The sequence below is a fragment of the Daucus carota genome, chromosome 5, assembly GCF_001625215.2.
Source record: "Daucus carota subsp. sativus chromosome 5, DH1 v3.0, whole genome shotgun sequence".
NCBI classification, from domain to species: domain Eukaryota; kingdom Viridiplantae; phylum Streptophyta; class Magnoliopsida; order Apiales; family Apiaceae; genus Daucus; species Daucus carota.
The window spans coordinates 2,070,644-2,094,356 of record NC_030385.2 but is presented as its reverse complement, the minus strand read 5'-3'; the positions used below and the strand labels follow the sequence as shown (position 1 = coordinate 2,094,356).

Sequence of the window (23,713 nt, the reverse complement as noted above, 5' to 3'; positions counted from 1 at the left end):
AATACCTTTAAAAGATTCAGTAATCTAATCAATCGAATTTCAACTTAATTTTGTAATTTTGGTTTTTTTGACAATAATAAGTTTTAAGATTAGAGTTAGAAAATGTTATGTAATAGTTCGTGTTTATATTGAAAAAGAACACGTTAATGTTAAAAAAAAGTTATATGATGGTTTTTGTTAAAAGAAGATATTCAAAATTGTATATTTATATCATTATTATAATTTTTTTAATGAAATATTATATGATAATGGATTGTTATGAGTGTTTTTAGTATTTGAAACTGTTTAACAATATAATACTAATAGACTCCACATTTGTAGACTTGTAGTACCAAAAGGAGAGTACCAAACCAAAAAATATAACTAAAACCTTGGACTACAAATTATACCCATGTTGGCTTATTATAATATAGTATAGATGAAACAAAATAAGGAGTAAATATAAGAAGTATTGTTGGAGTTCAATCCACATTAAATCATTAAGAGTCAATATTTCATATTATATTTAAGAAGAGACTGAAGAGACTATTGAAGATGCTGTAATGTACATTCCAACACACTCTTTATATCTATTTTTTAAACAATATTTTATTATTAAATTACTTTTATTAAATAGGAGTCAATTTTATCAATGCCCTCTGTTTTTTGACTTAAAAACTTGTTTAAATAACTTGTTAGAGATGATCTTATGCATGCATTACGCATACATTATATCTAAATCATCCAAGTCCATGTTTCGCTTATGTGGCAACTTAATGGGACTAAAAAATAAGAGACTTGGGTTCTCCCTGCGGATCCTGCCCATGCTCTTATTCGGTCTCAAGACCAGTGTAGACAAGCATTTAGAGCATCTCCAATGGTTGGCACCCTTCAAGGGGTCCCAATTTTGACACATAACTCAAAATATTATTTTTTATTATCTCACTCTTTCAAATCATTTTTAGCACCCTTCTTTTAAAATATACTTCAATGGTCCAAGATCCCAACTTCATTAATAGAGAAATAATATTTTATGTATTATTGAGACCACAAATCTATATTTTATGTATTATTGGGACCACAAATGAAGTTGGCACTCTATTTTATGGGTTGCCAACTTTTGGCACCTCAAAGCCAACTCACTTGGCACCCCAATAGCACTCCAACATCTCCAATGAGGGTGCCAACGAGAGTGCCGGTCCATGTCATGCCACATGGAATTGGCACCCCTCTTGGCACCTCCCATTGGAGATGCTCTTAGAAATTTATCATTTAAGTTGTCACTTAGAGCTGAACACACCATGAATCTCAATGCCTTCTTGCCACACTGATTATAGCTTGTACGGCCAGACGGAAGTTTCAAGCTAGTAGCAAATATGACAATCTCCTTTATAATACTTAAAAACTCTGCAGTGATCTTTGAAACTTTAAACTCGAAAGCTATTAAGCTTTGAGCCACAACATTCCAGGTCCATCCAAATTAAGTCCCCACAGGCAACCCACTTGGATGCTGACACACCATCGTGTGGAAACGCTAAATCTGCTGTGGCTGGTGGGATTAATAGGTCCAATGCAAGAAGGCATTCTGTACAAGAAGATTTACACAAGTGCTGAATCTTTTGTTGTTTTTGAAAGAATATTTAATGCATAAATCCTGAGCTAATGTGAATGCAATTATCTGAAACAGAACAAAAAAAAAACACCAGTGTGTTTAGTAATATGTTCACTGATATTAAACTAAAATGCGCTAAAATCTTGGATTGATTATGACGGGGATAAACTCTGGACTATCTCGTCACGCTTGCGTTAGATGTTTGCAAAAATATTAATGCAATAAACCTTACACACATGTTAATACAATCCATCTTACACACCACATTCTTGTGCTGTTCGAGCACAAGAACAAATTACATTACAAACCTTCAGGAATACTCTCTTATTGGCTCTATGTTTTGTTTAGAATCGGTCCATCTAAAATTTTTTGGGGATTCTTATATCTATTTGTTGCACGTGTTTTCTCTTTTCTGCAGGCGACACTTCATTTATCCTAGCTAAAGAAAAAACATTCCTAATTAACTTTAATAATACACTAAGCAACTAACAGTACTAAAAATATACACTAACCTCAAACTTGACGGGCTCAAAGAGTAGGTTAGCCTGCCATGAAGCCAACGACTCAGACCCCTGCAAATATACAGCAACTCAGTAAATTTGCAAAGGCTATCTACTTTCAAATAAGTGGATGTGTGTATTGTACAAGTACAAACTGCTAAAAATGAATTTGTTTAGCAAAGTTGAAGTGTAAACATTTTAATCGTCATTTGAAGATAGAAAGCAATTTGTCTCATAATCCAAAATATGCAAATATGTAACAAGTGAACCCACAACTAACTCTATCTTTTAGGAGAAACTATTGAACACAATGAATGATAGCATAAAGTTAACTCTCACTACATAGGAGTATGCAAGTAGGAGCCAAAATGAGAGAAGAAAAGGAAAGTAGAAGAGAAGAAAAGGAGTGGAAGGAGTATGAAATTACCCGATGCTCTGATGGAGAAGAGATGGCGCAATAACTGGAGAAGTAAAGGAGGCACATTTGAGAAGAGTGGCTTCAATCTATCCAAGCCCTACCTCAACTCATGAATACATTGACAGAGTAACAATAAAACAACAGAAATATCATGATCTACACTACTTTTTGATTTTGTGTTGAACATTAAAAACTTCAATAATTACAATTAATGGCACTACCACACCCCCTCCCCAGATACAGGAATATGCCACACACCTGATATGCAGTTCTTCACCTGCATGAAGTATCCGTGCTTCCTAGACAAACAAGCTTTACTAGCCAGTAAAAATAATGGTCATGTGGCCTAGTGGACCTGGTGCGACTACGCTGTCTGCATTAAACAGATTTCAGGGTTATTCAACCAAATATGAATAGTGGTGACATTGTCCCCTTGCTGAAAAATCATGTATCCCAGCTGATGCCACCTTTTCTGAAGATACTCCTCGACTTCCTCACCAAGATTTGGAGGGAGCATGATCACAATCTTGAGCAATTTATATGTATGTGTTTTACTAACTATAATTAATTAAAGTTTCATCTTTGTCAAATTCTGGGCATTTTATACGATAATAACTTTAGATTTGTAAAATGCATAAGTCAACATGGTTCCACTATTCTGTATTAACCACTTACACCAGAATGGTTCAAGCAAAGTCCACAAACATAACATATGAATGTAAAAACATACACGAGAAGTTTGAAATCTGAGACGGACATATTTTATTAAGGATTATGATATATACACAAAAAAATGAGCCATAACTCTTGTTACCAGTCATTTAATGATCAGAATTGCAAGCACTGGATTTTTGCAAAAAAGTTATAGAGATTATTAAAGAGTTTGAAAAGGATTGAGGTACTATGGAGGAATTAGTATCTGAAAGTCAAGATTGTAAGTACGCAAATGTCAAGTACCAACACAAATTCAGCAACATGGGTACCTTGAACAATGAACTAAACCATTATAAGCCGCAGCTTCTTATTTCCATATAACAAGAGTGGCATTTGAGTGGAAAACATACTGTAATAGTACAAAATAATGATTAAATTAGTGCTATACCAAGCCCTGTTCATAACATCTGTAATTTATTTATAACTTGTCCCGAGTTGGGACCATTTACTTCTACTAGGAGGTTATTCTTTTATGGGGTACCAATGTACTATAAAGGTTCTACTGTGCCACACTCGGTCCCTATCTTTCCAGGAAAAAGCTCGTGTGTGGACACTTCACAGAAAAACGAGATAGCTAAGATTTAAAATCACAATCTCTCAGTAATAGTCTGTGCTCTAATGTTCATCATGCAGTTCTTCAAGAGAATGTTGTCCTTAATACTGCTTATTATCCCATAGATCGTCGTCCCAACTATCCCTTTTATTGCAGAAAACCATATTCTTTGGCCTCCTTAACAGATCCATCATGAAAGTCATATATATAATTTAAAAATAGAAATGCATAAATATTTGTAGAACTATCTTGAAATGCTAAATGTCTGCCTGAATAACAGAGAAAGAGATAGAGGGTGAGGTTTCTAATTTCTGAAAGTAATTGCCATGGATCGATTCTTTTCCAACTAGTAAGATAAGGTAAGTGTGTTCACATCAGAAGTGTTTTTTAACTTGATATTTGAATTTGATATATTTAACAATTTTGTAAAAGCTCTTTCATCAACAAACTAACCCAAATTAGTAGCAAAAAATTAAAGTTCATCAATATTTTTATCACGTATGAAAATATACTACTTTATCTATTTCTACTATTGTATACTTTTTTTGACAAAATCCTGTAAAGTTAACATTTTGGTGAAAAAAGAGGGCTTTTCCAAGTCCAAGCAAAACCGGAAACCGACTAGGTAGCACATTAGTGAGGAATACAAACTTTTACGAAGGCATACACAACACATGAAAATTATCTGCATCAGTTTCATAATTACATAAAAGCATCCCAAACCTATAAGATGCTTTGAATCGAAGACAAGATTCCAGCAATTCTGATACAGTGAGATCACAAACTATCACATATTGTACTCTTAAATAAACTAAGAAACACTTACATCCCTTAGCAGTCACCTCTTCAACTGACATATGAAAATTTAATCCTCCACTCGTCAAGGCTAGTACCCTATTTTGGAAGAAGATCAAAAGGTTCAACCCACACAGAATAATCCATATTATAATCAAGACCATCCCAGTTTCTGAGTCCAGATGAAGAACAGTATAACAGTTGGCCGTTCTCTAAGGAATACACATCGCAGCTCCTACCTTGTCGAACATAGATCTTGTTGGCTGAAACTCCATAATAATTTAGTTTATCAGCATAAACAGAGCGTCTGCTGAGAAACAAAGATTGGTTTCCCAAATTTTGAAGAGGAGCCCAAACATGGTGAGACCAATCAAACCTTCTAATGCAAGTTGTACGCGTGTTTATATCCCAAAACTTGACCATGAGCTCCCCGTCTAACCCAAAGAATTTATGAGACCGTAACTCAATTTCACATTCTAAATGATGGCACTCTAGCTCCCCAGTCGCCGTGTCATAGGATCCAAGCCGTCCACCCCACAACAGGAAATAGAAAACCCCATTTATAAAGACAACATCCTCAGCACACGGAACACCAAACCAACCTCCAACAAATTCAGTCGTCGTCCAGTCTGTATCACCATGTCGAAAAATACTAACAGAGCGTTTATAATCATCCGTTATATGCAAAGCTATAAAAACACAATCAGCACAAGCAGGGCTGGTGGAAACACCTCTGAACATCTGACAACCAGAGGCCCTGTAAACCTGAGGATGGTGAAGCCGAGGGATTGCGCAGACCTTTTTCGACGGAAGCGACAAGCATACGAATGAAGAGCAAGTAGCTTGTTTGTTGAACATAGACATAAACAAACACCCATCTACATAGATAATACTAAACCGAATATCGAGACTCGAAATGTCGAAAAATTGATCAAGCTCAATAGTGTGGGAAACAACAGGTCTTAAATGAGGGGCTGAAGGCTCAAAGAGATAACAATTGATCTTACTAATATCCGGGCGATCCACCACCATTAACCACGGCAAAACATCAGCGGCTCTTGTTTCGTGCTCAGCAGCTTGCCAGCTCTTGCAAACACTGCTGAATCGAATATAATCGGCCCAATTATAAAGCTTCTTTTTTATTTCCCCCACCAAATTGGGATCAAGATCTGACCATGATAAAGGACTGGTGGATTCAGTTGAACACTGCTTCATAGATTTTGGGCTCCTCTTTTCCTCATCTTTTGCTTCTCTTCGGCACCTCTTCATCTTCACCGCATAAATCAGGTGCTCCCCGGTCTTTCTATTTATATTCATCCGTCTGAATTTCGATTTCGATTCCGAATCCAATTCAAAGTTTTTTTTTTGACAGAATCCAATTCAAAGTTGCATCTCCTTGGGTGCTTTGAATTCCGATTGAGCCATATATTAGAAAATTTATTATAAATACTATGTTTTCTTATTTCTTTTATAATTTTACTATATGTTTAGAATTATTTATGAAAATATCGGGTGGTGTGAGTTTAAGATAAGTGTTTATTGATTAAAGTAAAAAGATGAAGTAGAAGTTAGAAGCAACCTAGGACCGACTTATTAATGATTAAAGTATTTGGAAAAAAAAAATAAAAGCGTGAAATAAAAGTTCGTATTCTAAATTTTTTTAAAGTATTATAGATTTTATAAAAACTGTACGAATAATTGATTCTAACTTATAAATTCGGAAGTCAGGATTTTTAAGTCATGACCTAGTACCCCGGATGGAATGACTCCAGCTTTCTTTCAAAAGCATTGGCACATTGTCGATGAGGATGTTTATCAGTTAACAAAACGATTTTTACTACAGGTGAAGTATTACAAGGCCTGAATGAAACTAATATAGTTTTGATCCCAAAGAAGAAGAACCCAACGGTGGTTGGCGAGCTGAGACCGATTGCGTTACGCAACGTCCTCATGAAGATCATAACCAAGGTGATGGCAAATAGATTGAATGGGGTTCTGGATTCTGTAGTGTCGGATACTCAAAGTGTGTTTATTTCGGATCGCCTCATCTCTGATAATATTATGATTTCCTACGAAATAATGCACTATTTAAAGGGGAAGAAGACTAGTAAGGACGGATACATGGCTCTGAAACTAGATATGAGCAAGGCATATGATTGTATAGAGTGGGATTTTCTCTAAGGCCATTTTTATCAAGATGGGTTTCTCGCATTGGTGGGTTCACTTAGTTCTTAAATGTGTTACCACAGTTGATTACTTGATCACCCATGGAGAGCATGTAATGGTACTCATTCATCCAACTAGAGGACTCCGACAGGGTGATCCATTATCATCCTATTTATTCATAATTTGTGCTGAAGGTCTTTCTGCGTTGGTGAAAAAGTATGAGTCTCAGAAGTATATTCATGGCATTAAAATCTGTAGGAGGGCACCTACTATCACTCATATGTTTTTCGCTGATGATTCTAACCTCTTTTGTAAGGCAGATTCTAGTGAAGCTATGAAGTTGTTAAATTTGCTAGGGACTTATGAGAAAGCTTCTGGACAACAAGTAAATAAAGCGAAGTCTTCAATTTTTTACAGCTCCAATGTATTAAGCTCTAACAGGGAGTTGATCTGCCACACATTACAGATGACAGAAGCGAATGATAACTCCACATATCTTGGACTGCCAAATATTATTAGAAGAAATAAGTCGGGTTTGCTGGGTTATTTAAAGGACAAGGTTAATATGAGAATTCACAGTTGGGATGCAAAGTTTATTTCCAGAGCTGGCAAGGAAATTCTGGTGAAACAAGTAGCTCAGACTCTACCTTCTTATGCCATGGACGTTTTTCTTCTTCCTTTGGATATCACGAGGAGTATTGAAAAGGCTCTTACGAAATATTTGTGGCATTCTGTCCAGGAAAGCAAGTCCAAATTAAATTGGAGTGTTGGGATCGATTGTCAAAACACAAACATGCGGGCGGTATGAGATTCCGGGATTTTCGCGATTTCAATGTTGCAATGCTCGGGAAACAAGTATGGCGCCTAGCTACGAAAACCGACAGCCTGGTAGCAAAAATTTACAAAGCAAGGTACTATGCTAAGACAAATATTCTTCATGCCACTCTAGGCCATAATCCTAGTTTTATCTAGGAGAAGCCTGCTTGAGGCTTCAAATTCTCGGACAACCTTGGCTGTTGTCGAAGGACAACCCATTTATTACCTCAGCACCTGAACCTTTACAAAATCAAACGGTGGCTTCTCTCCTCTGCACTAATACAAAAGAATGGGATAGAGCAGTGGTGATAGATGTGTTAAATGAGATAGACCAGGCTTATGTGCTAAATATTCCTCTTTCAGCCTCCAATCATGTTGACTCTTTCTTCTGGCACTTGGAGGAGTCAGGTATATACTCAGTTAAATCAGCATATAGGTTGTTACAGACGCAGAAGGGTGCTTGGCATGCGGAGGAGAATGATAAAATCTGGACAATTCAATGGAGCATTCAAGCACCGCCTAAATCTTTAAATTTGGTCTGGAGAGCGTTATCAGATTGCCTCCCAACTCTGTCTCAACTTCAACTTAAACGTGTTCCGGTTCATAATTTATGTCCTAACTGTCAAATGGAAGTTGAGACCATTCTGCATAGCTTAGTGTTCTGTCCGTGTGCTCGAGAATGTTGGCTGATGTTATTCCCAGGTTTACAGCTTCCGACACTCTCTTGTTTTAAATCATGGATGCTATATATCTTCTCTAAAGTTGAGAAAAACAAGTATGCTGAGATCATAGTTTTATGTTGGTCCATCTGGAGATCAAGGAATGAGCTTGTTTGGAACCAAAAGTCTACGACGAGAACCAGAACAGTTGCAGCAGCAATGCAGTATCTTACACAATGGAAAATAACCCAGTCCCGGTCTTTTGTGACTCCTCTTCAACCTTATGTAGAATGAGATGGAGCAACTGTACGGGTTAAGCCCCAACCAAATGAAGTTAAGATATCAGTTGACGCAGGGTGTTTGAAGATCGTGGTGGTGTTGGTTTTCGTCTTGTAGCCAGAGATTCCTAAGGGATGGTGATTGAAGCAAAAACTATGTTCCACCCTCAGTTGGTTTCGCCAGTCCTAGCTGAAGCAATGGCTGTGGAAGAGGCTTTGAGTTGGATGGACAACCAAGGATGGCATGAAGCTTCTGTAGAAAGTGATTGTTATGCAGTGGTGAAAGCTGCTCGGAGTCAGGTGCCCGTGAGGTCTTATCTTGGCCTGATTACCGAGGAATGTCGTGCTACCTTACAACGTCTAAACAATATTAGATTGTTATTTGTTAAACGGTATGTTAATATGGTTACCCATCTCTTAGCTCGGAAATCATATTATTTGTCAGGTCGTATCTTAGATAGGAACTCTATTCCTAGCTTTATTCATGATTGTATTTCTTCGGATTTGAATCTGTTATAAAATCCCAGTTTTTCGTCAAAAAAAAAAAAAAAACACTATACCACTTATTTCACACTATTTGTGGCCTACCGCAACTCAAAATAATCTATTTCAGAAAAAAAAATGATATATTTCATTTTGATCAGTTTAATAAGTCTTTGTTTTTTATATTGAATAGGAATGTGGAAGATGCAATCTTTTATATGTGATCGAAGATATGACTAATATTTTCTAATTATTTACAGGTTAAGATCAAAATGCTCTCAGTCTTTTTTATAAAAAGAAATTTTCAATAAAAAATATGTCTGATTCTCCTATGATTCTGGACAATATAATTTTTTAATATTAAAAATGCAATTTCACATATTTTCAAGATTTTAAATATTCTTAGAACAAAATCAAATCGAACCGATTTAAGATTTTTATTATCCGAACAAGCCTAGCGTTCAGGCAGTGAAGTGTAATATAGCGTCATGTTAGAAGAAAGAAAAAGCTAATAACGGCAACGAAGCAAAGATTACACTTGTACAAATCACCCAAATCACCTCAATTTATATCCTAGGGTTTGTTTACATTCCCCCAATTCATCTCATCTCTCAATTGACTGAATTAGAAACCCTAATTTCATCTCACACCGATGAATTTAGCCGAATCGGAGTCGCTCCGGCCGGTTCTCGGTCCTGCCGGAAACACCGCCAGATCGGTCGCCGAGGCGCGCAAACCGGTCGCTAAGCAACCCACCAGAATGGACAAGAAGTCTCCGACATTGTCGGAGATCAGTGAAGTTAAGGGGAAGAAGTCTCCGACATTGTCGCCGGACTCGAAGCTGATGCCTTCGATTCTGAGGAAGCAGCGGGGAGGGGATAAGGTGTTCAGGCCGAGTTTGTCGATGAATGCGTCGTGCTCGTCGGATGCTTCGACTGATTCGTGTCGGAGTCGAGCCTCGACTGGGAGGATTGTGAGGAGGAGTGTGCCGAATTTGAGGAGGCAGTCTGCTCCGAGGATCGGTGGGAGTGAGGGAGGCAATGTGGATTCCCTCGAAGCGGTTGAGAGCTCGTTTGATGGTTCATTGATGAAGAAACGGTGTGCTTGGGTCACTCCAAATTGCGGTATACTATCAATGCTAACTGCTCGTTTGTTTGCGTATAATATTAGCTTGTCATATATTGTACTGAAATTGTAGCATGAATGAATGTACTGCTTATCGTGTTTATTATATTACACTATCAATGCTAACTGCTCGTTTGTTTGTGTATAATATTAGCTTGTCATATATTGTACTGAAATTGTAGCATGAATGAATGTACTGCTTATCGTGTTTATTTCTATTATTAGATTGCAATCGCTAGAGGTGTGCATTTGTTAAGTTGTAGCAGAGAAATTGAGTGGCATTGTGAATTTACTGTGTCCGTAATTTGTACAATCGCTAAAGGTTGTGAGTTTCTATCAATGCTAACTTTATGATGCCTGCCATAGCCTCATGCACCCCGAAATCTGTATATCAGTTTTTGTGAGCACGGGATAGATTTTGAATTGTTGGGAGCCTAATTTGGCAAATTGAACCTGTTGTATGGCTCTGCATGGACGCAAGTAGTAAAATAGTTATGTCCTGAAAAATTCTTTGGTGTTCAGATATAGTGATGGATTGTTACTGAATAGAAGTTAGATCTAAAACATTTGGTTATAGCCCATCACAGTTTTAGGTCACACGTAGCTACAAAACTACATGAATATTGCTTACCAAGTTTTTCCTGCATCTCTCCATATTGGCATTCATGTCATGCTTCATGATATGTCATTGCATCTACACAAATATTATAGCTGTCTGTCATTAAATTATGAAAGTCTACACTCTAAATCTTAGCACCTTCCTCAAATAGTGCCTAAGAAATGCTTAATTCCTGGATTGCATTGCTAAATCAATATACGTTCGTTGTTCTCGTCAAGAATCAAACATGTGTATATTATCTCCTACGCGCGCGGCCTCGATAAACTTTAATTCAATGCACATATTTGAACTTTAATCCAATGCATATATAGAATGAGGTCGAGGTGTGTATTATTAGAATTAAGAGGTCACTTGAGCTACTGGAGGCTTATATTCCTCTTCCTCTTGCCTTCTTCTACATCCTCAATACACCAGCGAGACATTTTCATTCTGCTTGGCATTTGACAGTTCCTTCCTCTCGGCAAAGCAGAATAGTCTTACTTAAAAATAGCCCATTCACTAAGCTTTAATATTGTATGAAACTTACTACAGTTGCTTGTCCTTGAAGCATTATAAATCTATGATTTATTACATAATTATTAAGTTTGTAACTATTCGTCCAGCTGTCCACTAATTCTTAGTCGTCATTGAGTCAACCAAACAACACTTAATTTGATGGCAAGTTAGTGAACTTGTGAAGTGAGTCATGGATAAATTTTAGTTCTATAGACAAGTCTAACAATCAAGTGAATAATAAAATTAACATATATTTAAATTAAAATATAAATGTTTTTTTATTTTATTAATTTTATATTTTAATATTTTATGTACTTCTTTTTTTATTTTAAGTTACGATCTTCCCTGTTTGATCATATATATTTCAAACACACCTCGCGCACAGTCACGCACACAGTTACACACACACACACACACATAATTAATAATTTATATTCATTTTGCAGTAACGTGATTTATGAATTGATTATTATCATAGCTCATATTGGCATATTGCTTTGATTATTAGTAATCAATTACTGTTTTTGTTAATTTTTAATAAACTTAGTAGCTTATAACTTATATAATAGTTGATGCCGTATAATTTATGTCACCTCACTTGTAAATATATATTTTAAATATATTATTTGACTCGCCTCGACTTGCCAGCATGACAACCATGATTATTGATTGTAGCTACCATATATTTAGAATTACTCTATTGGTGCACGTGAAATCCCGACACCCTATTTGGATGATAAATAGGTGCACTGATTTATGGAAGATAATACATGTGTAGATTCTCACAGCGGATTCCTATTCAAAATCTTGCATACAGACATCATCTCTTTTTGTTAGCTCCTGCTTGTCTGTTGCTTTTTTTTGGGCAACTGTTTTGTCTTTTAAGTATCTAACTCTTATGTGCACTGCTTTGTCGTTCTACATTGTTGGTTCAGTATGTTTTTGATGCCGTATGTGTTTAATTGTGTATCAATGTGGTCTTAATTCTATCTAACTACACTCATTATCGTGTTTTGAAATTATTTCCTCTCCTCACTATTTTTTATTAAAGTTTAGTCTTAGAAGCTTCTTGAACATTAAGTATTGTTTTTAAAACTACACCCTCCCTCACTAGACCTAGTGCATTATTAGGTGTATGTTACTCTGTTGTAAAAATATGTTTGCTAACTTATGAGGCTTTCATGCTTGTAATGATGTAGTAAATACGTACTTGAAAGTTTCATGAAAACCTATTATGTTAAAACTTAAGTAGAAATGGTTATAAATTTGTAATCATGTAAAATAAGGAATTTTCTGGCGTCATCTTATGACATATCTCAACAATTTGTCTCTCTGTTAACTGTTATGAGCCTGCTTTCATGAGTTTGTTTGCTTCATATATGTATTAACTTCCAGAAATATCTGATTTTTGCCCTCCTTGTAGTTATTTTTGCCTACTTAGGACTTGGTTATATTGCTTTTTGTGAGATCACCAGCCATTTTCTACCTTCTGTTAAATTGTATGGATGTGTGAGCGCGTGTGTATAAGTCCTATTGCCGATCTTAATGTTTTTCTTATTTGTTAAGATCCTTGTTACGCTGCTTTCCACGACGAAGAATGGGGGGTTCCAGTTCACGATGACAGGTATGTGAACGTGATAAATGGTATTTTGTTCAAGTTACTTTTTCGATTCTGATCCACAATCTTAATGCAAAATCAAACTGTTCATATATATATATATATATATATATATATATATATATATATATATCCTTGATAGTCTGCATCTTGATGATGTCGACCTCTTGTAGGAAGCTTTTTGAACTGCTGAGCTTATCAACTGCTCTGGCAGAACTTACCTGGCCTGCCATTCTCAATAAAAGGCATATGTTTAGGTAAATGCGTGCAATAGTACTTGTGACAAGTTTTTGACATTCAAAATTGGTATGTGATCACACATTTTAACAGTAACCTGTCTTACGTCATATGAGATACACCTGTATGCAGAGACGTCTTTCGGGATTTTGACCCTGTTGAAGTTGCTAAATTAAATGAGAAGAAAATCACAGCAGCAGGAAGCTCAGCCACTTCTCTTCTCTCTGAGTTGAAGCTAAGAGTAATTATTGAAAATGCACGTCAAATGTGCAGGGTATGTACTAGATACGTGTTTTATCTACCGAGGCTGCATTTTTTAGATTGTATTCCATTTTTTTTTAATTAGAAATTGTCTTTAATGAATATAAATGCACACTTGGACTTGTGTATCTATTTTTTCCCCTTTTTCTTCATTTTTTTTTTTTGAGACTTGATAAATTTGTTAAAGGCAACCCCTAAAGCCTCCAGTTCATTCTCGATTCCACAAGTGATTATGCAACAGGAAATGATCTGTGCTTGATATGAAAATGAATCGCAACTGGAAGGCTGTCTTTATTTGCTGGGATGAGATCAATCCACCGTTGCATATTTACCATAGATTCATTCAATGAACCACAATGAGTTATTTTTATAGGTCCAGTCCTCTTTTACATGGTTTTCTTCTTTATTTAATTGAGCTCTTGTATATATAATTAATTAAGAGTTAAACAGTTTTATTAACGGCCAGGAGAACTGTAATGATGCAATTAGTACAGATAATTTCATTACCTGTATGTACTTGTACGTCATTCATTTGCATGTAAAATATCAGTATATATGACGAACAAAGTCCAGACACTCCATCAATTGCCTTTATCTGTGCGGGTTATATAAATTGCCAGACCTGATTTCTTGCCTTGTTATGTTATTGCAGGTAATTGAAGAATTTGGATCTTTTGATCAATACATATGGGGCTTTGTAAACCATAAACCTACAGTTGGTCACTTCCGCTACCCCAGGCAAGTCCCCATAAAGACATCAAAAGCAGATGCAATAAGCAAGGACCTGGTGAAAAGAGGGTTTCGAGGTGTCGGTCCAACAGTGGTGTACTCATTTATGCAAGTGGCTGGGATAACAAATGACCATCTAATCAGTTGCTTCAGATTCCAGGATTGCATTAGTGCAGAATGTGCAAGAGAGAAGGATGACAGTGTCAAGGATAAATCTGAAGGGAAACGGACAGAAGATGAAATGGACCTAGGTGTAGCAGCAGATATTAGTAGCTTGAGTTTATCGCGGGATTAGATGAGCATTTACCGAGGAAATATAGGTAAACCACGAAACGATAGTAGTTACTTTGGAAAATGTTTGTGTACAAAAGTGATAATGAATTATTTTGCTTAATGCACTGTAGATTCAAAAATAGAAGTTGAATGCCAACATGTTGATATCTTAGGTGCACAATGAAGTCATATATAGTTGATATTTGTTTCTTTTTCGTAGCAAGCATAATCTTTTTATTTTTGTTGTTAATCACAGTGATCATGATCTTACTACTCTAACTAGTTGATTACGATATGATTTTAGAGGTTGCTAGTTTTACATAAACGAGACGGTTCGTCCCCCCTTGATATCTGATATCAGGTTTGGTTTTACCTTGAAAAATCGAACCAAGATTTACAACTTGTGAAAGAATCAGATGTTTCACTCATCTACTTGCCCAATAATATCCTTCCAACGATGGTCCTGATTAGACAAGTTTTGTCCGAAAGAGGAAAGTATCGAGCATCATCTTTTTTATCTGTTTCTGCTCAGCCCAAAGCAAATGGAGGATTTGTCTGGCTGGGTGATTAAATGTGAGAAAGAAGACAATCAAAGATTGCGAAAAAAAGCACTGGAGTATAAGATACCGTGAGACCTAAATGACGAGGGATCGAAGATCACATGTTAACTTTTAACCTCCTTTAAAGCTATCGAGTGATACCATAAAAGCTCCTGTCCTTTTATATGGATCCAAGTGTGGATTTGGTAAGTGTTTTGTATTAAGAGTAGTCGTAATGAAAATCCCTTCTACTCTGATATGGATCTAAGAATGAGTTTGGTAAACGTCTTGTATTAAGACGAGTCGTTATGAATCTTGTAGACTAATCCATACGAGGTGGTCCTTGAGATTGTTCTCCACGGGGAGTAGAAGTAGACTAATCCATATGAGGTGGTCCTTGCGATTATCTTGCACAGAGACGAGAAATCGAGAAAGGAATAAATATAATAGTAATTTGATTCTTCATCATCATAGTAATTAAGTGAGAAAACATAATTTGGTATTTTTTTTAAAAGAGTAAGCCGTGACACACTGATTTTTTTTTTTTATTTAATAACATAAGTGAACAATTTGAAATTGAAGGCATGTATGTTAGTTATAGGTTTTCTAGCGGGGCAAGGAATCTTGTGTACAGACTACTTTTAAATTTTGGAAATGACATCACTATCTGCCATCATTCAACATTTGATTAATCTCACTAAGTTTATTCCCTGGGCTGAAAGCTCTGCTTTTGTACTTTGTGTCAGTTGTAGAGATAGAGTCAAAGAATCTAGGCAAAAATGTGGTATCATGAAAAATTGACATCAAAGTAAGTGGGTGACATGCATGAGTGGATCACTCATACTCATCCTCTAAACATCCTTTTCTGTTTAATGGCCTAAAGAAAGCTTTGCCTGGGTTGAGCTAGTCTTCTGGGACTCTTCATTTAAGCAGCCTAACACTTGCATGGTGAGATAATGGTTTCATTCGACTTATCTTAATTTTTAGATTTAAGTCACTTATTTCTGGAGAAAAGTACGTGATGATATACTTTTCTCTAAAAAAAAGAAGAAGTTGTGCCTGATTGGCAACATGGCTTCTGGCCTTTTTTGTCAAGGAGGCGACTTCTATTTTTCTTGAGACCAGAAGCACTTATAACAAGCTGATAAAGTTTGCTTTTGTTTCAGGACTTCTACTTCTTTCCAAACAGTTTAATCACTTATAAATCTTAATTTACTTCTCACTTTTAGTTCACTTTCTTTATTTAAGTAAGAAACATTTTTTTTAAACTTATCCAAACGGTCCGTTTTTTCTGCAGATTAGGAATATTAATAGTATGCAAGTGTGAAATGGGCATTCAGCTATTCAACCTTGTGGAATGTGCTATTTACATTAATGGTCTTTCTTTTTCCGTTTCTCCTAAATGCTCTGAAACTAAAATAAGAAGAAAAAAAATCTATAAAATCCAAAATTTTCTTTTTTTAATCTCACTGAAATCTACTCTTTTGCTGCCTGGTTTTGCTGGAGAATTTTCCCTGATATTGCAGCTGCGAGTGCTGCTTTGAAACTCGGGTCTTTTGTCAAGCTCGAAGCCATTTGATCTACCAAGAACTGTTGGAACTCTGGAGAATCGGTTTTCGTGGAACTAGATCTTCTGATGGCATCTTCATTTAAGGGCTTGGATTTAGTTTTTCTGGAGTCAAGAGTAACTGCAGGTGCTGATAAATTGAGCGAAGTTGAGCAAGGAAATGAGGCTAATGCAGCACTTCGGTTGGAGCTCGAATCATTGGCCTCAACTTTTGCAGGGTGTGGATGGTTGTGCTCCCCTTCGTACGTTGCAACCAGTATAGATTGATCATCGATACTCCTCTGAACCTGGAAAAACACATTGAAAAAAATCAGATCGCATCCTTGTAGTTTTCTTGATTAATAATGTGAGGATTCAGTTAGGAGTAGGACTACATGCACAAAACCGGGTACAAAATTTTGCACAAAATTACATGACAATTAAGGTGAGATGTTTTAATTGGTGCTATTGATGCGTATACAGGGGCTGATTCTAATCAAAACTTAACACATGTCATTTTGTAAAAGATTTTGTGCCCAGTTATATGCACAAAGCATTTTTTGCATGCTCACCTTCTTTTTTACGGGACAAGTAGGAGCATACGAGCATTTGAAGTAAGCCCGAGGAGAAGGATTATCTCTGGTAACTTTCTGGCCGTATTTTCTCCATTGATATCCATCTTTTACAATCAAGCCTGTGGTATCAGATGCTTCACTTCGGAAGTAGACCCTGGAGATCTTGGCCTTGACGTGTTCTTCTTTTGGTTTTTTCGTCGAATTATGATCTTCATCAGTTGAACAACTCTCTGAATTGTCATTGTTTTTTGTACTGCTAGCATTGTTCTTGATCATGCAAGAAGTCGTCGTGCTGCTGCGTTCTGCACTTTTTCTCTTCTTTGTCGCGTTATTATCAGCAGCGGGTTCAGGGTTCTTGCTCATGTAATCCATCAAATTGTTTCTCAGAGTGTTGTAATTCTCACACATGACAGTTAACATTTCGGTTAATTTTTTGTTTTCTGTGTTCACCCTATTGAGCTCCTCTACCAAAGCTCCGTTATTCTGTAACATATCATTAACAAAATAAGTTTAGAAATTTATAATTTTTCATTCCGTTCCTCAACAGGTAAGAAGTTAACTGACCGGTAATAGGTTTAAAAAAAATCAAAAAAATAACCAAAAAGTTGACTAACTAACCTCTTCTTTCACAGAAGTCCTCCTTCCAAAATCAATGAAACTGGTTTGCACTTCCTGTTTCTGAGACAAATTAAAAGTCAACAAATCAGAACGGGGTCAGGTCCACAACAGACGACGTACTCTAAAACACTAATCAGCCTACCGATCTTAATATTACACGTACCGGAGTATCGCGGAAGAGCTGAAGAGGCTTGGCATTGAGATCCAAAGAAGTATCAACATCAAAAGTACTTGAATATTCCATAATAGCTGAGCAACTCAAATCAAACACTTGGACAAAGCAAGCTTCTAGTTCATGCACCACACAAGAAGCTATATAGAAGAAAAAAAGGAGGTGTGTTGAGGCCTGAGGAAAGACCGAGGAAGGAGAGAAATGAGTTGTGATGAGTATGAAACAGGCTGTATAGATTTGTATGTGTTTATATACATGGATTTGTGTTAGTGGGTAGGGCTTGGATTTTTGGATTCAAGTAGTCATTGAAAATTAGTATTCCTACACTGTCAAGTGCGTGCATGTCCAGGTATCTCTATTTTAATAAAAATATTTCTTTTTACACTCCGTCGTTTTATTCATTTTGCTCGAAATCAAGAGATATTAAATACTTCCTCCTTGTTAACACTTTTTTATATTGACATCTATTTTAAAACGTACGTAGAGTATAATTTTATATTTTTTTAATAAAAAATTTGACATTAAATGATTATTAACAACAGAATAAGTTAAATTAATGAAACTATACCAGATAATATCTTGAAAATATGTGCCGAATCCTTTCTCAAAAATGTTAACCAATCCAAACAGAGATGACAACGCTCGGATCGGTTTGAATTTTGTGAGATCCAAATCTGATCCGTTATTTTAAGTTGATGTTTGTGTGTGTTTAACTAAAAAAATAGTATTGTATATATTAGTTCAATATTAACATCATATATATATTAAATTAATTATCAACAAATATCCAACTTATCAGTTATAATCATAAATTTTAATTATTCGATGTATTAAAGTTATGTATTATTGTTATAAAACTATGTAATATATTAATTTATTTAATAATTCATGATATATATATATATATATATATATATATATATATTATATGTGAATATGTTACCGGGATATTTTTCGGATTTTGGTTCGGATTGGTTTGGAACGGGTTTCAGATTTTGGACTGGGTATTGGTTCGATATATTTAAGATTTTAATTTAGTTCCAAAAAAGTTTAAATCCGGATCCAAATCCAGGATATTGAATTTGGGAAAATTTAAAAGATCGGATATTAGTTGGGTTTGATAAAATTATCATCCGTAAATTGAAAAAGATGGAGGGTATATATTTTTTTCTTGAAACTAGAATTAACCAATTTTAACAAACCGAAAATTATCAAAAAGACCTGATTTTTCGAAAGCGATTGTATAATCATGTATGAATGATTTTTCTTGCCTTCAAATATTAAATTTTAATCATTTACATGAATGCATGAAGATATATGATCTCCGAGGGTAAATTGAAATACATTTGCTACTAATAAAAATTGATATACTTTTGCTACTAATAGTATATCCTATCAACTCCCATCAAAATATATATAGTATTTTCTAATTTATTAATATTAACATTTAACTTATCACATTAAGCTCAATAAAAAAATACATTTATACAGGAAACAAGCTCGATCAAACTTCCACGAGCCAAATTGTACAGTACACTTTAATTCCAGGTCAAAAGAATACCGATTTTTAAGATATGGAATTATTGTACATGTGTCAATTTAATAAATGCGTTTCCTCTTTATTGTCCTGTACGAGTACTGCTGTTTTGTCTTGTCGGCTTTGTGCTTAAAACCTTTTAAGCTTGAAATCAACTCGAAATCATTTAGTCAAAGTCAAGCCCGCCTTTTACAAGGAAATCAAAATTTACAATGTGTGAACAGTGGATCCTTGTTGCGTACTTACCGTATACGAACATATGCGAAAATCGAAACACAGGTCTAGGTGAGTATACTCCCTCTTTTTTTCGCAGGAATCCACAGCCGCTACTCTTCGGTTGCTTAATGCAAACTCCTTTTTTTTCTTTATTCTTTATATCACTTTTGGTTTGAGCATCTATCTTTAGATGGGTTGACCTGATAGTAAAAATTATCTAAGTCATTTTATTAAGATAGTTACTCTGTTCTTTTCCAATTTTTTATTTTTTATTTTCAATGATTAAATTGATTATATTTTAATTAAATAACTAATGATTTTTTCATAATTTTAAAAATTAAAATTATTTTTTCAAATTGTTTATATATAGTTTGTAATTATATATTTTTTAAATCTTTTCAATTACTATGTTATATATAAAATTCAGTCAAATCTTTATCAATTTAATTATTGTATGTCAAAACTAGATAAATGAATAAATATACGGATGCATTATTTATATAAATTAATCAGATATCATAATAGTAATTTTATCTTATTATATTTTCTTTATTTCAGTACACTCAGCCCAGTTTCGCAATCCCGTGATTTGTTTAATCACCTTGTAAAAGTAGTTTAGAATTTTATTCCTGTAGGAAATTAGTCAGGTGTATAAAAATGACATCTATATTAGCACGTTTAACGTTTCTTCCACGTTGTGTATAAGTATCTACTCCCTCCGTCCCCTTTTACATGTTCATTTTGACTTTTACCAGTCAAATTGACTATATTTTGACTGAACTTTACATATATCAGATAATTGAGAAAAATAATAAAAATTATATCACTAGACAGTATATTTAGTCTATTTTAATATGCAACTTTCAGATTTTAGAAATGATGAGTAGATAATTTGTAATGTTTAGTCAAAAATTGGTCAATTTGACTCCTCAAAAAGCAAAATGGACATGTAAAAGGGGACGGAGGGAGTATTTTAAGAGTTCGGTTGTTGAGGGAAATCTTGGATTATAGTAATTAAAACTATAATCAGTATTCGTGTAACTTTTTTCCTGTTTATATTTATCACATCTATATATTTATTTATACCAAATATTTTGATCATGTTTAAATATTTCTCTGTTTATACCAATTATTTATTGATATTTTTAAAAAATATCTGAAAAGCACGTCATTAATTGATATTATTTTTATTGTTCCACAAATAATTTAACAAATGAAAAAATCAAATTGTGTTACATGTGAACAAGATTGACATTTGTTTTGGCACTGACTTTGATAAATTCCGGTCAAAATACCAATCTATAAATGCATGAACTAAAGATAACAGCAAAAATGAACCACATTTTATTACTCCACCGTGAAGATCAATAAAAGCAAGTTGAGATGGGAGAAGTAAAGCATGTCAAAGTTGGCCACTCTATCTACGATTAATACTTTAATCGGAAAATTGACGACAACAAAATCTCGTGTTTTCCATTGTCATCATAAGTTTTATGGGTTGGGATAACATTCAAGAATAATATGTAAAATTTTATAAATAATATTTTTACTGTTTGGACTCATATTTCGAGATATATTTATGGTAATTTTAGTGATCATCTTGATACCGTTTTCATACCAATTTGATACATTAAGCTCATTTCAGTGACCAATTAAATAATTAACCCTAAATTTTATTAGTAGATTCATTATTCACTGTCATTTCAATGTTTAGCGGAATTAGTACTGCTGTCAAATGTATAATTTATATACATATATGTTTCAATCAGTATTCGTAATTGTCGAATTCAGATACGAATAATATCCATTTTTTCATGAATACGAATAAATAACTTTTCATTTATAAATAATAAATATTTATTCAAGTTATGCCAAACTGCTAGGTATTATATTCAAATAATTAATTTAACTGGACAACTGACAGGCAAGTGGTTCAGTTTGGACAAGCAAGTGGCTAGTTTGCGTCACATAATCACGAAAGAAATACAAAGAATCCTTGGAATACAAGTTTTCAAAGGTAGAAGGAAAGAAAAGTAAAAAAGAATGCACGGGTTCTGATTAAAGTAAGAAAAGGTCGTTATATTATTACAAGTTTATAAGCACGGAGAATAAAAGCTTGATTTCCAGGACTCTTGCACTTAATTAGTGCTTTAAGTGGCGGCGATTATTTAATTATTTCGCCCTAATCTTATTCTTTATTTAACTAATTCTTCCACAGTCCAAATCGAAGAGCTTTAACCAAGTATACTGTGCCACACTGTGTGTTGATTCTTTTCTCATCTATTATAAATCAAACTTTAGAAAACGTTTATATAACGTTTCATAAAAATATATATGGCTCTATATGCCGCCGGCGGTTTCTTTGAGCCTTTAAAAAAAATTGCCCTCATTTTTTATATTTCAAACCTTTTTTTAACAGTAATAGATTTCTATATTATGAATATTTATAAGAATCTCAATATATACGTCCAAACAAAAACAACATGCGGAGGGAGTATATTTTTTGTACGACCTCCGCGATCAATCCAGAATAAAAATACTACTCCCTCCGTCCCCGTCATTTTTATACCTTTTCTATTTTGGGATGTACCATCATTTCTATACATTCTTAAAATAATAACTTTTAATAATATAAAACGGTATCACACCAACTACTTTCTTCCACTATTTTTATTTTATACGAATGAAGAGTAACGTTCAAGTGGGAGGGAGTGAGTCACAAATACGATGGGTGCAGGGGTGCTGCCGTGTTGTTAGAGTTGACGGTGAAATACGCACGTGTTGGTAATTAGGAGTAGCTAGCTTTTGACGAATTAGGGTTTTCACACTGGTCGATCGTCGAGAAAATTCTCCTTTGGATTTGATTGGTTTTTCCAGTGAAGAAAAGTTTTAAATCAAATACATGGCTCATTGGCACACTAGAGACTGGCACGAGAAAATACTAAATGTTTGTGTTTATTTTCTTTCCCTCCTTTTCCTTTCTCTTTTTTTCTACGGATCTTTATTTTTTTGACTGAGTTTGTTGTATAACTAAAATTTTCAAGATCATTTCTGCGTAACATTCGATTAAAAATTTAAAAAATTCTATAATTTTCATTTTCACGTTTGGATTGGCAAATTTATATTTTGAAAGCACATGATATACTTAAAATGTATTAGAATTTATATATTTGACTTGATATACTTTAATTTATTTCAAGTCCAAACTTTGAAACTTCCGCATTTTTAAAGTAAGACGGATGATTTTGATCCATGATAATAAAGAGCTAAATAGATTAGTCCTAAAAAATTCCTGCGACTTTTAAAGCGCCCGAGAGTCTCTTCCATCTATGCAAGAGAAAGTGAGAGTAGTCCTGTGTTAACCGTATGCACAAGACATTACTTAGTATTTGCTTCACTTTGCACAAGTGAAGTTATATAAGTTTGATGAATTTATATTATTTATATCAAATATCAGTTGCAGTAGACATGATAAATGATTTAAATTTTGATATTAATTTCGGTTTTAAGTAATAACCGAAATAATAATTTCAGTTTCAGTTACAAATTGAAAAAATATCGACGCAATTTTTTGATAGCTAATTTTTACTCATTTCAGTTCGGTTAACCGGAAAAAAATAAATTCGGTTTCGATTTCGTGTCATCTTTTGATACACCATAAACGTGTATGCATAATGACATATATTATGACACTCAGAGCCGGCTATTGAGGAGTGCAAACAGCCCAACTGAACAGGGCCTCCAAATTTTTAGGGCCCCAAATATTTCTAACATGTAAATATATAATATATGAGCAAAAACTAAAAGCAGGGTTCATATCAAAACTTTCTGTCTTTGAAATTTACACCTTCTTTATGAAAAATACATCATCTCTATATTTTTTATTAATATCATCAAGTTGTTTTTGTATGGAAAATTTATTATCGTTATATAAAAAAAAAAGAAAATTAAATTTTTGATATTATATTATGGGCCTAATATATTTATATAGCACAGGGCCCCTTAAATGTTTAAGACGGGCCTGATGACACTATACATAAAAATGGATGACCCTAGTCCACAGATTATGTGATTCGTGACTTGATCCATAAAACAAAGGAGCATGAAGAACAAGACGACAAGATGATAAATACACAAATCTCCAACTTTGACACGCATCCTTATTCTAGTCATACCAAGT

General features: G+C 34.5%; 4 protein-coding genes across 4 annotated transcripts; 2 read left to right on the top strand and 2 right to left on the bottom strand.

The window, feature by feature from the left end:
* Positions 1 to 4,670: 4,670 nt before the first annotated feature.
* LOC108221152 (F-box/kelch-repeat protein At1g57790-like) lies at positions 4,671 to 5,888 on the bottom strand. Its single transcript, XM_017395050.1, has one exon. It carries the CDS (start codon positions 5,886 to 5,888, stop codon positions 4,671 to 4,673), a length of 1,218 nt encoding a protein of 405 aa, XP_017250539.1.
* Positions 5,889 to 6,768: 880 nt separating this feature from the next.
* On the top strand, positions 6,769 to 8,506 carry LOC108221151 (uncharacterized). Its single transcript, XM_017395049.1, has 2 exons — positions 6,769 to 7,539; positions 7,763 to 8,506. Exons 1-2 carry the CDS (start codon positions 6,769 to 6,771, stop codon positions 8,504 to 8,506), a joined length of 1,515 nt encoding a protein of 504 aa, XP_017250538.1.
* Positions 8,507 to 9,440: 934 nt separating this feature from the next.
* LOC108220375 (uncharacterized) lies at positions 9,441 to 14,553 on the top strand. Its single transcript, XM_017394124.2, has 5 exons — positions 9,441 to 10,097; positions 12,779 to 12,836; positions 13,004 to 13,087; positions 13,200 to 13,341; positions 13,981 to 14,553. Exons 1-5 carry the CDS (start codon positions 9,626 to 9,628, stop codon positions 14,350 to 14,352), a joined length of 1,128 nt encoding a protein of 375 aa, XP_017249613.1. The 5' UTR covers positions 9,441 to 9,625; the 3' UTR covers positions 14,353 to 14,553.
* Positions 14,554 to 16,191: 1,638 nt separating this feature from the next.
* Positions 16,192 to 17,999, bottom strand: LOC108220707 (probable WRKY transcription factor 40). The gene is made up of 4 exons (XM_017394554.2): positions 17,772 to 17,999; positions 17,609 to 17,668; positions 16,988 to 17,473; positions 16,192 to 16,723 (listed from the first exon to the last, which is right to left on the bottom strand). Exons 1-4 carry the CDS (start codon positions 17,850 to 17,852, stop codon positions 16,346 to 16,348), a joined length of 1,005 nt encoding a protein of 334 aa, XP_017250043.1. The 5' UTR covers positions 17,853 to 17,999; the 3' UTR covers positions 16,192 to 16,345.
* Positions 18,000 to 23,713: the final 5,714 nt, after the last annotated feature.

Excerpts from the sequence above, each read along its gene's own strand:
- LOC108221151 (XM_017395049.1), top strand. The coding sequence starts at position 6,769 with ATGGGTTTCTCGCATTGGTGGGTTCACTTAGTTCTTAAATGTGTTACC. Across the intron at positions 7,540-7,762 it reads AAAACACAAACATGCGGGCG|GACAACCCATTTATTACCTC; the intron begins GTATGAGATTCC and ends CTGTTGTCGAAG.
- LOC108220375 (XM_017394124.2), top strand. The coding sequence starts at position 9,626 with ATGAATTTAGCCGAATCGGAGTCGCTCCGGCCGGTTCTCGGTCCTGCC. Across the intron at positions 10,098-12,778 it reads TTGGGTCACTCCAAATTGCG|ATCCTTGTTACGCTGCTTTC; the intron begins GTATACTATCAA and ends TTATTTGTTAAG. Across the intron at positions 13,342-13,980 it reads ATGCACGTCAAATGTGCAGG|GTAATTGAAGAATTTGGATC; the intron begins GTATGTACTAGA and ends ATGTTATTGCAG.
- LOC108220707 (XM_017394554.2), bottom strand. The coding sequence starts at position 17,852 with ATGGAATATTCAAGTACTTTTGATGTTGATACTTCTTTGGATCTCAAT. Across the intron at positions 17,669-17,771 it reads AGCTCTTCCGCGATACTCCG|AAACAGGAAGTGCAAACCAG; the intron begins GTACGTGTAATA and ends AATTTGTCTCAG. Across the intron at positions 16,724-16,987 it reads CTTGTCCCGTAAAAAAGAAG|GTTCAGAGGAGTATCGATGA; the intron begins GTGAGCATGCAA and ends GTGTTTTTCCAG.
- LOC108221152 (XM_017395050.1), bottom strand. The coding sequence starts at position 5,888 with ATGAATATAAATAGAAAGACCGGGGAGCACCTGATTTATGCGGTGAAG.